General features: G+C 34.4%; 1 protein-coding gene across 1 annotated transcript; it reads left to right on the top strand.

Moving 5' to 3' along the window:
• The first annotated feature begins 3,934 nt into the window (after positions 1-3,934).
• LOC124845364 (cyclic nucleotide-gated ion channel 1) lies at positions 3,935-11,949 on the top strand. Its single transcript, XM_047322441.2, has 8 exons — positions 3,935-4,145; positions 4,580-4,698; positions 5,007-5,574; positions 5,691-5,903; positions 8,242-8,537; positions 9,093-9,204; positions 9,995-10,231; positions 11,092-11,949. The coding sequence occupies exons 2-8, from the start codon at positions 4,667-4,669 to the stop codon at positions 11,791-11,793; spliced, it is 2,160 nt and encodes a 719-aa protein (XP_047178397.2). The 5' UTR covers positions 3,935-4,145; positions 4,580-4,666; the 3' UTR covers positions 11,794-11,949.
• Positions 11,950-12,502: the final 553 nt, after the last annotated feature.

Below are 12,502 nucleotides of genomic sequence, written 5' to 3'. Positions count from 1 at the left end.
CTTTGGGGGTTTTCATTTACGAGTCGCTATAGGAGACGACACTGTTTAAGGAGTGGAACAAGGATAGCACACTACGCAACATATGTAGTGTTGTGTAAGGACGTTAGAGTGTTGATTGAGAAGCTGTTGATGAAGGATTCAAGAGGGGGTTAGGGTGCCACTGATGTTAAACAACACATGTTTTTTTTTATGGCATTAAGTGGCCTTGGGGAAGTAGTAAACCCTAGAATGCAGCTTCAGGATGTGCATAGCGGCACCGACACATGCCTGCTAGATTTTGGTATCAGCATAGGCATGTTGTAGTTAACTTCTTTGACATTGAGAATGGTGGTGGAGTCGGGAGCCTTTCACAAGCAACACAATGTTCGTGTTAAATCTAAAATACACTTAGACTATCAACATTAGATATCTATATATGGTATTGTGATGGTATATCAAGAGAGAGACATACACAATTATTCTCTACTCTACTAATAAGTAGGAATAGTGCGGTATTGTCTATTTTTTTCTATATAGATTCTTAAGGATGACAAGGATCGAGTCTACTATCCTCCGTCCACTATCCGACCATAACACAGATAATTTAATTCATGATCTATTAAATACTTGTTCTTAAAATAATATTTAGAGAAATTTTAAAAGCCATGAGTATTCATAAATATCCATAAATATTTAAAAATAATAATTTATAATGTTTAAAATGAAATATAAATAAAATTAGACAACTAAATGTAAAATGTAATGTAAATTAAATTAAACACAAATTAAATTTAATCTAATAAAATATAAATTAAACTTAGTTTAATAAAATATAAATTAAATTTTAATTTGAATTTTTTAGATAATGAATATATATATACGAATAGTATGACACCGCACTTCACTAGTTTATAAATGGATATTAATGGTTATCTATTATTCGTGGATACTTATTTAGAGTATCCATTTTATATAGTGAATTATATTCACAAATATTCGTAGATAAAGGTGGCAATGTTGGGCATGTCAAATGGGTCGACCTGCATAACCTGTAGCTTGTGCAAACTTACGACGGGACAAGACGAGCTGGTCCATTGGCTCGCAAACAATTCAAAACTTTAATTTTTTTTCTTCCAAAACGCGTTTCACTCACTCATTTTCTATTATGCATTTCTCATTCCTCTTTTGCATTCTTTTTTCTCTTTCGCAAATAAAAACATAAAGTGTGTTATCTATCATCTTTTCTCGTCTTCAACAAGACACTCATACAACGATTCAAGTAATTTCATTCATGATTATTAAGTTGGATAAGAATATACTAATATAGAATTTTAACCACGTCATTTTTTTAAAATGGTTGAATTAAGCATAAAAATTGCAAAAAGGTTCAACCACAACAAATAAGTGAAAAAATATAAAATTTACTATTGGGAAAAAAATCAAGTTAAATATGCTATCCAATTTTGTGCTAAACGAATTAGCCTGACTTGTATATTACTGACCATGCTTAAGGTTGTGTTCGTTTCAACTGAATTTACTGTTTACAGAGATTTGCGAGCGACGAATTAAGCTATTGCCGTGTTCGCTTCAGCCGATTTGTGAGGAGCGAAATGAGGCGATTTGCGGGATAGGGGGTTTTTGAATCACTCGCATAATTGAGAAGATTTGCGATGAATTAATGGGAAAAGGCTTTTATGCCCTTAAAACATTTCATTATACCAGATACTAAAAACAAATTTATTGGATTTATGAAGTGCATATTCGATTCCAATGGATAATAAATAATAATGCATAAACAGTGTGAGCATGGCTGACCAGGTTTGCTGGGTTTTGCATTCACTAATTCACATAGGCTTCACTTTGACAGCCCAAGTTTGGCAGTCTTCACTTTGACAGCCCAAGTATGTAAGTGTGGTAGCCTAGCAATGCAGAGATTGACTGCCATTGTTGATAATGAAGATGCGTTGAAGATGGGGAAGGAGAGGTTGAATGAGGAAGAGGCACTGAAGATGGAGAAGTTCGGCGTGAAGGGTTGGTGCAGAAGTTGGAATGGCAAAGGTGTATCCGGTTACTGGTTTGGCGTATTGGGTTACGCAGAACACAGAGAAAAGCTGTATTTGGGTATTCGGTTACGCAGAAATTTATTCGGTTACAGGGTTGGTTTTTGCGTTTTGTTTGAATCGTTGAAGTCGCGGTTCCAACAGCCTTCATCGTTGTTCCCTGCTTGCCATCGGTGGTGTGATTGAATATTAATGGTTGGCGGTCGAAGTTGTGGGCGTGAGTAAGGAGGACGAGTTGAAGAGGATTATGGAGCAGTGGATGCATGAGGGCGAGATGAGGAGGTGAACCAAGGACCGGAGGATGTAGACTGTGTAGAAGTAGTGCGTGAGGAAGGGGACGATGCAGCAGTCGTTGAAGCAGCACAAGTATGGAACAACACCGTAACCTTTTGTTGTGTTTTTCTTGCAGGTGAAGGAGTTGTCAACATTGTGGACGTACGTGAAGGTGGTGGAGTTTGGTGAAGTCGCGTGGAGATAGGTGAAGCTGTTGTAGGAATGTGTTGGTCTTACTGGACCTCTGTGTTGCACTTGTGAAGGTAGCCAACGTTGTGAAAGGGTGATTGTGTTTAGCTAACCCAGTTTCATAGTGGTTTTTTGCCGGTTAACAATTTTCTATATTGTTGCAGGCATAAATAAACAACACTATGGGTGTGGTAGGAATAAATCCAATTATAAATTTAGTAGTATCAATTATAATAATAAGTTTTAAATTATAATAATTAGTCTTTATTAGGAAATTGTTATATATCTATTTTTACTTTATTTAGGTTAATTGTTAGAGCTAAATTGGTAGAGTTTGTTCCATTTACTTTTTCCAATTAGGTTATCAATTTTGTAATTTATACAACAATAATCAAATGATGAAATCAATTCATTCAAATACTTTTTTATATAATTAAAACTAATTATTATAATTGATAAGCAGTTCCAAAAATTGAAAATTGATGTTCTAATAGATGTTATTTGCAAATTACTTCTAAGCATTATAATGTTTTTACTAAATTCATTTTACTTCTAAAAATTATAATTTTTTTAATAAATTCATTTTACTAAATTATAATTTTTTTACTTTTAAAAAATTAATTTTAATTATTATTTTTAATTTTTTACTCTTTATAAACATTTTTACAATTAAATATAACATTAACAAATAACATTTTATATTACTAGAGATATTTTGGTAATCTTTAATTTCTACTAATTAAACAAATTTTTTAAATCTCTCACATCAGTCAAATCCTATACTAATTCTCATAAACTTTACTTCCAAATCCACTCTCAATTACCCACGAATCCACTAAAAAAACAACAAAAAAATTACCTTCAAATCCACTCAAATCCATTTAAATCATCTTTCCCAAATCATCTTTCCCTAATCACTCCAAAAGAACAAAGCATAAATGAACTAGACTAACCCGCATTACTATCTCTACCCATAAACATGAGTATTTTTGGTATCACTATTATCTCTAAACTCAAATATTATTGACTTCTAATACTACTCTAATAGAGATTTACAAATTCGGGACCATATATTTATTAAAATTTTACTTTTTTCAATCTATTTTGGAAACAATTCCTTACTACCGTTATTTAATTCCTCCAAATCCAACACGGCGAGCATTGGTTTCGTAAATTCCGTAGAGGGACGACCCCTGTTGTCAACGGACTTGACGCGACCACCACCAGAACAGAATAAACGCACGACACACAAACCAGACAAAAGTAACGTATTTAACAATTTAAACTTTAAACTTCAGTGGGACCGACCACTCACATGAATTGTCGTGTTTCATCATCCCCATTCACACACCAAACAAAATCTCACTCCCCACTTTTCCATCTCCAGTCTCTGTAAAAACCCAAACTTTACCCACAAATTAACTCTTGAATGCAGGAAAAACTAACCACTTGGTGTAGTAACTGTCACTTCCTCGCTCCTTTCCTCGAACCTTCGTCTCTTCTATCTGCGTCCCCTTTTTCATTCCCTCTTCACTTGCAACCTGCTTTCATAGCCCTTCATACGCGCTTCATTGAGTTGGTCCTCTTCTTCTTTCTCTACCTTCATTTTCCATCGCAAGCAAGTTCAAACTTTTCAGTTTTCAGGTTCGTGCTTTCTCTTATTACTTTGTTTCCCCGTTGGAGTTCTCGCTCTGTTACTGCTCCGCATACTTGAACGCCCCTTGTTATTTTTCTCCACTGTTTATGTGCCATTACTTCTTTTTCTACTTCACCACTGTTTGGTGGAAATCTGGGAGTTTAATCAACGTCAACATATTAGTTATTTTCAACGAAAAGTTCCGCTGAAAAAACAAAGATTGGGTTATTGTTTTTAATGGAATCTTTCTCTTTTGGGCCATAGCACCTATAATCACTCTTGGGAACTATATTTTTGGGTATCACAAATTTCATTTCTTTTCACATTACAAGTTTACATTGATTCATCGGTTTGCGTTTTTGGATGTTGTTATGGTGGGGTTTGTGCTTTAGTTGAGAAATGAAGTAAGTATCTGATTGTCAATGTTTCTTATTCATTTCAGGATAAGGGATTGTGGTTCATGAAGGAGGTATTAAATGAGATTTACAAGGCTGATTCTGCGGCATTGTTTTTGAAGTAGGCTATAATTATGAGTACCGCACAGCAAGAGAAGTTTGTTAGGTTAGTTTGATGATGCGTGCCTTATTTACTCTCAGTGATTTTATGCTGCTGTCTGTGGAAATTTTAGAAGCATTCTACTTTCCATCCGTAGAATGTTTTTTTTTGTTTGAATTTTGCGGTTGAGGGTAAGGGTGGTCACAATTCAGTTACTACTTCTCCAAATCAAAGTGACTCGAAATTTCCAAATTAACGACCTCATGTTACAGAGGTTTATTTGCCTTAATCAGTACTTATATGTAAGACATCTTTTAGCAGGAACTGAGTTTATATTGTCATTTATTCATTTTTAACATTTATGTGATGTTCAGGTTTCGGGATTCCAGTTTGGATAAGAGTTCTGAGGGCAATTATTCTGAGACTAAAATTTCACAGTCAGGGATATTTAGAACTACATTAAGTTCAGTTTCGGAGAAGTTTCAAAATGGATTGGAATCTGGTTCTGATAGGATGAAAAGATTCAGAACATCATTCAAATCTTTTCCCTTTAGTAGTGTTCTTTCTAGAAGCTCTAGTTCTAGAAAGAAAATACTTGATCCACAGGGTCCATTCCTTCAAAGGTGGAACAAGATTTTTGTATTATTATGTGTTATCGCAGTATCACTGGATCCTTTGTTCTTTTATGTCCCGGTTATTGATGATGAGAAAAAATGTCTTTCACTGGACATTAAGATGGAGATTACAGCAACTGTCTTAAGATCTTTCTCTGATGCTTTTTATATAGTCCACATGATTTTCCAATTTCGTACTGGATTCATTGCTCCCTCTTCTCGTGTATTTGGAAGAGGTGTTTTGGTTGAAGATTCTTGGGCAATAGCAAGGAGGTATCTATCATCATATTTCTTAGTTGACATTCTTGCTGTTCTTCCCCTCCCACAGGTACAGATACTTTCCTCTTCCCTATGTCCCTCTAATATCTCATTGTAGATTCAATTTTTACATTGTTGGGTTGATTGGTGATCTTATTGATTCAAGGCTTGTTATAATATTGGTAGGTGGTGATTCTAGTTATCATTCCAAAGATGAGTGGTTTTAAATCACTTAATACCAAGAACTTGCTGAAATTTGTTGTCTTCTTCCAATATGTGCCTCGTTTATTGCGGATCATTCCATTATATAGAGAAGTTACAAGGGCCTCTGGCATTCTCACTGAAACCGCTTGGGCTGGAGCTGCATTTAATCTCTTTCTTTACATGCTTGCAAGTCACGTAAGTTTAAGCTATATACCTTCATTTACACATATCGAAAATGAATTTTGATAATACTTTTTTCATATAGGTATTGGTTTGTGTTATTTACTTGCTATTTCTGGGTTTACTAGTTCTTTTGTTTTGTTTTGTTTTTTTTTTTTTCTGTTTTTGTTCTAGCAGTTATTGATAACTTTTCAGATGTGGTGGTTGGAGTAATGTTCTGTCCATAGCAATTTCTTTTTATCTTATCAGTTAATTAAAAATTTGTGTTCTTTTTGTGGAGGCTATGTTTACATGCATAGGTGGGTTGGGATCCACACTTTCCACTTCTGCATGCTATGCTAGTTGCATAACAGACGTTTAGATTATCAGATGCAGGTATTTAAGGATAGAATTGGCTAGTTTATGATAGGAACGGTCAAAATTAAAATTGCATAATCAGTTAATTAAAAATTTGTGGATTTTTTTGTGGAGGCTGTGTGCATGCATAAGTGGGTTGGGATCTTCATTTGCACTTCTGCATGCTATGCTAGTTGCATAACGGACATATAGATAATTAGATGCAGGTATTTGAAGATTGAATTGGCTAGTTTATGATAGGGACGGTCAAAATGAAAATTGCATAATAGAATAGTTTCTAAAGAGTTCTAGCTTTGGGAATGGCTATATCCATTTAATACCTCTCTCTACAGACGATTCTTCCTACTCTCCTAAGCCAACTCTTACATTTATTCCACACCTTTCTAGCAGAGTCCTCTCTTACCTGCTTCCACATGTCTGGGTAATTACAAGATTTCTATCTTCTCACCCTCCAGTGAATTGTAAATCCTCTACTCCAGTTGCAATCCAATGATTTATTTGATTTCCATTCCCTGGTGAGAGGTGGGCATGTTTTCTTTTCCATGGGAAAATTGGATTCTAAAACATACTCTCGGAAATATTAAATTCTAATCAAACATGTTATGATTTTACTTGTTAACAACATTTGTGGTTTTGTTAAAGCTTTCTAGTTGGTTTTATTTTTTTCTTGCCCCATTTTATTCCTAAACAAATTATAATATTTATGATCATGGTAATCATGGCAATGTTAAAGTATACATTTGTTGAATACTAAGTTGTCATAGGTGTTTTGAGGGGGATTGAATTCTTAAAGAAGACTTCTTAAAAGAATATAATGGTATTCATTTGTGACTCTTTATATTTCTAAAGGTCAGTACTGTTAAACTCTAAGAGTTATTTTCAGTCTTTAAAATGTTTTTGAATAAGAAAAAAAGTAGAAAAGAAGAAAAAAAAAATAAAAAAAAAGAGACCAATTCAGTTTCCAAATTATCTTTCTGTTGGTCTAATTTTTTCTACACAATATTGTAGAAATTAAGTTCTTTGAGTGTTAAATACCAACATTTTCTTCGGAATACCACCAACAAACCTTGAAGCACCTTAAGTGGAGATGCAATTTGAAAGGTTAACTACCTTTGATATGCTAATTTCCATAACCGTAGTAAGTTTCTGATGTAAGGTGCATCAATTGTCCCATGGTGTAGGCTAGGTGGATTAAGTTACAATCAAATTGCGGCACCTGGGCTGTTACACTTTAAAGTAGAAAGAGTTGTACCATGACTATAAGGTATAGCTTTCAGCCCTGTGGTAATTGCTCAATCCAATAATTAGTATCAGAGCCAAGTTTACGAGTTCAATTACCAATGGAAAATTGTTGAGGGGGAGATTATTGTAGGTTGCATGAGTTTTCCCATGACCTGTAGGCTAGGTGACTCAAGTCACAATCAAAGAGTTCGATTCTTATCAGGACAATTGTTGAGAGGGGAAGATTGTTATAAGGTACATCAATTGTCCTGTCATAGGCTAGGTAGGCCAAGTCACAATCTTGATGCTCTCACATTTGCACTATATATATATATATATATATATATATATATATATAGACACACACACATTCATACACATTATACTACTTGGGGCATATATCTAGCCGAAGTGAGATCTGCAACAATTTCCTAGTTGTGTTTGAGCACACAAAATGAATTTCTATTGTACCTTTCTCTTTATGTCAAATTAGATAATTTTTGTGATCAGCAGGATGTTAATGATTTCTTATTCAGAATTTATATACTGTAAAAGATGTTGATGTGCCTGTGTTGGACACATTTTAGACGTTTGTGTCAAGTGTGAGATATTTGTTAAGAAGTTTTCATGTTGGTGCCTGTGCATGTTCACACTTCTCAAGTATCCATGTATATTGTAGTTCCCATGTACCTTTTTGTTTTAATTCCTAGTATTGCATGTTTAATATTACAAAATGTAATATTAATGAAGTTTGAAGCTATGATTGATGTTGCAGGTTGCTGGTGCCTTTTGGTACTTGTTTTCTATAGAACGAGAAACCACATGTTGGCAAGAAGCCTGTCGAAGTAATGCAACAGTGTGTAACAAGGAAGATATGTATTGCAATGATTATTGGGGTGGGTTGAGCAAAATTTCGACATTCCTGAATACTTCTTGCCCAATTCAGAATGAAGATAAAAATCTCTTTGATTTTGGAATGTTCCTTGATGCTCTTCAATCTGGTGTTGTGGAGTCAAGAGATTTTCCACAAAAATTCTTTTACTGCTTTTGGTGGGGCTTAAAAAATTTGAGGTGCGCTTCTTTGGTTTTTATATTTACTATACGGTATGAATTTAGGATTGAAGGTAGATCATATTATGTTGCAATAAGTTTACCATTTTGTGGCTTCTTTTGGGGTTAGATGTGCAATAACAAGAGTATCTTTTGTATTGTTGTTCTACATGGATTTTATAAGTGTGCATGCGCTCAAAGCATAGAAATGTTTATGATAGTTCCCTCTTATGCTGGAGGACTTGTGTTGTGTTTACAACATCTCTTCCTTCCAAAGTGCATGCATCTTCAGGTTCAAGTGTTTTTGTCTGAAAGAAGTGGTTGGGCACATAATATTTGTAGATGTATAAAGAATGGATCATCAGTTAAATTAATGTACTTGTTAAATAAACTGATGTGCTGAAGGCTGGAAATTGATTTGCACTTCAGTTCTGAATCTGTTTAATAAAAATTCTACTACCTGGGTTGGGGATTCTCAGCCAGCATGAATGTATGTCTTTTAAATGTTAAAACTTGAGCATATTATTACTATAAAGTTATTATCTAACATTATGTAATTGTTTTTTTTAATTGCAGTTCTCTTGGTCAGAACCTAGCAACGAGTACCTATGTTTGGGAAATATGTTTTGCAGTTTTCATTTCTGTATCTGGTTTGGTGTTATTTTCATTCCTCATTGGAAATATGCAGGTTCGTACCAAATATTCTGCCTGTTCCCTTTTTTAGGGTAGTTGAAGGTTCTTCTGGAGAAACTAAGAAATGCAATAATTTTTTTATTTTAATAAAATATTTATAAGATTTTCTATTTTACCCTTTTCCTTTCTGTATCATACTATTTCAACCAGTTAAAATTAGGTGAAGGGTGAGAGTATAAATGGTTAATGACAGTTAAATAGAAACAAAAAAATTTCATCTAATCATGCAATGTAGCTGACATGTACTATTTGTTAATTTTGGATTTTGTAGTACATTTATTGCAAGCCTTTTCTTGTCTTTTTCTTTTCCTTCTTTGAATACTGTTCTTCTGTAAGGTCAGTAAATCTTTTTATCTTGTTAGTTGAATTAAGACATCCTAATTTAATTATGAGATTTCCTAGGAACAACTGCCAAACTAGTTTTTCTTATCCATCTTCTAATTGTACTCAAACGCTGGTCTCCTTGGATTTTCCATCACAATTCTACAAAACTTATTGTGGTGATATCCATAAGTTAAGCAATTCTTGTACTTTATGGCTTAAAATAAATTAGTTATGAACAATGCTATAACAAGCAATAAAAGTTAGTTATGAGTTTAGTAGAGGTAAATTAATTTGATAAGAAGAGAGTATACTTGCAAGAGGAATAAATAAGGAGGGGAATAGAGAAAGAGTTGGTATAAGTTTTGATTTGCCATGTGAAACTCAATCTATTAATTAGAAGCCTGAGTCATTCTGTTATATTTTCTCTAGTTTTTTGACCAATTAAACTTGTTTTGAAACAGACATATTTGCAGTCAACAACCACAAGATTGGAGGAGATGAGAGTAAAGAGGAGAGATGCAGAACAGTGGATGTCTCACCGATTACTTCCTGACGGCCTGCGAGTGCGAATCAGACGATATGAACAGTACAAATGGCAAGAAACCAGAGGCGTAGATGAAGACAATTTGGTTCGTAATCTTCCCAAGGATTTAAGAAGAGACATTAAGCGACATCTTTGTTTGGCTTTGCTGATGAGAGTAAGTGCCTCTGTCCCCTACGTAGATTTTCTTTTTAATCTTTATTCCTTTTCTGATGTTATCCACATGTTTTGGATCACCTGGGTGTAGTGATTGTGAAAGTGGAGTATAACATCTAAAAGATAATTTGGGATTGAATTGATCTCTGATTTGAGTATTCTTCTTTTTATTTATTTTTCTTTTTTTATATTTTATAGTGCAATTAAAAAGACTGAAATCTCTCTTAGAATTCTATAACTGTGCTTCAACATTTGCAAAAATATAAAGAATTACATCAGTACCTATTACATACTTCATTAAGTATTCAATCTCCATTAAACACCACATTATTCAACAATGTGTGTACTTTAAAGGATTACTATCACCATAAGTAGCCTAATGTTATTAGGAATAAAAGGGGCAAGACAAAAGCCCAACTAAAAAACCTTTAACAAAACCAAAAATTATGTCTTATCACTTTTAAAGACAGTGCAATCATCACTGTTATAGAAAAATCTTATAAAACCCACAATTCAATTAATGTTTTATCTGGTCATATTGATGTTTTTAAGAAACAAAAATAGCTTTTTTTCACTCTTATTATCCAAGGTCAATCTTATAACTTTGTCATGTTAGTGTACATCAATGGACAAGTTTTACAAAACTCAGCTTTTAGACCTATCACCTTCAATGTATAAGTTTTAGCACCTTGCAATATATCTAACAGTTAGTTTGGTTTCAAAATTAGTTTCTGGCATTCTGCAACAGTTCTGTGCTTTCAATGACATTGCTAATAGAGAAAAATAAAAGCCATAGTTGATTTTCAGTTCAATAGTAGAAATAACCAACCCAACATTTTGTATTGTGTGAACCCACCAAAGGTGCCAATGTTTGAGAAAATGGATGAACAACTTCTGGATGCAATGTGTGACCGTCTCAAGCCGGTGCTGTTCACCGAAGAAAGCTACATTGTCAGGGAAGGAGACCCAGTTGATGAGATGCTCTTCGTAATGCGTGGTAAGTTATTGACCATAACAACCAACGGCGGAAGAACTGGTTTCTTCAACTCTGAGTATCTAAAAGCTGGTGACTTTTGTGGAGAGGAGCTTCTGACATGGGCCTTGGATCCTCATTCCTCATCCAGCCTTCCCACTTCAACAAGAACTGTTCAAACTCTTTCAGAAGTGGAAGCCTTTGCCCTCAAAGCTGATGACTTGAAGTTTGTGGCGTCACAGTTTCGGCGGCTTCACAGCAAGCAGCTGCGCCACACTTTCCGGTTCTACTCGCAACAATGGCGCACCTGGGCGGCGTGCTTCATTCAAGCGGCGTGGCGGCGGTATAGTAAGAGGAAGCTTGAAGAATCCCTGGTTGAAGAAGAGGAGAATAGACTGCAAAATGTGTTGGCTAAATCAGGTGGAAGCTCACCAAGCCTTGGTGCTACAATATATGCTTCAAGGTTTGCTGCTAATGCACTTACATTGCTTCGCCGTAATGGTGCAAAGAAGGGTAGGGTGCCTGAGAGATTACCGCCTATGCTGCTTCAGAAGCCTGCAGAACCTGATTTTACTGCGGATGAGGAATAGAGAGTGTGATTTAGAAGCACAAATGATGAACATGGATTGATATTTTGGTAGAATTGTATATGTAATATTTTGGTAGAACAAGGCAAGTTGTATATAATAATATCCTGTTATTGAATGCTTTTTCATATAATGTTTTTGGTTTCTTCTTTTTTTTTACTCTAAAGAATTTCGTTATTGCGTCATCAAAAGCATAAAAATGGAGAATATCTAATGGAAACATCTCCATTGAGGCAATTGTCTCCTGCACCTCCATAATTTCTAACTGCACCTCCATTTAGGTCTTGTTGATTTGAGGGAATTCGAAGATAAATTTTTTTGCCGTTTATTTGAGTGAATTTGGAGGTAAATGAAAGTGAATTTGGAAATAATTTTTTTTAATTTGTCACGTCAATACAATTGTATACTAATTCTCACAAATTTTATTTTCAAATTCACTCTCATTTACCTTCAAATTCACTCAAATAAACGACAAAAATATTTATCTTCAAATTCTCTAAAAAAAACGAGGCCTTAAAAACCCTTAATCACACCATCATTGCTGTAGCAGCCACGTCACTACTACAGAGAAAGAAGAGAGGAAGAATGCTGCAGAGGAATAAAAGATAATGCAGAAAAAAAAACTTGTTTTGAATTTTATTTTTCTAGAATGTATTTCATGTGTTCTAAAATACTCTTTATGGAACACATTTTATGTAGGGGTGTTCATAAA

The sequence above is a fragment of the Vigna umbellata genome, chromosome 1, assembly GCF_029865625.1.
Source record: "Vigna umbellata cultivar VRB3 chromosome 1, Vumbellata_1.0, whole genome shotgun sequence".
Taxonomy (NCBI): domain Eukaryota; kingdom Viridiplantae; phylum Streptophyta; class Magnoliopsida; order Fabales; family Fabaceae; genus Vigna; species Vigna umbellata.
Note: the sequence above shows the minus strand (reverse complement) of the source record. Positions and strands in the feature narration are given on the sequence as shown.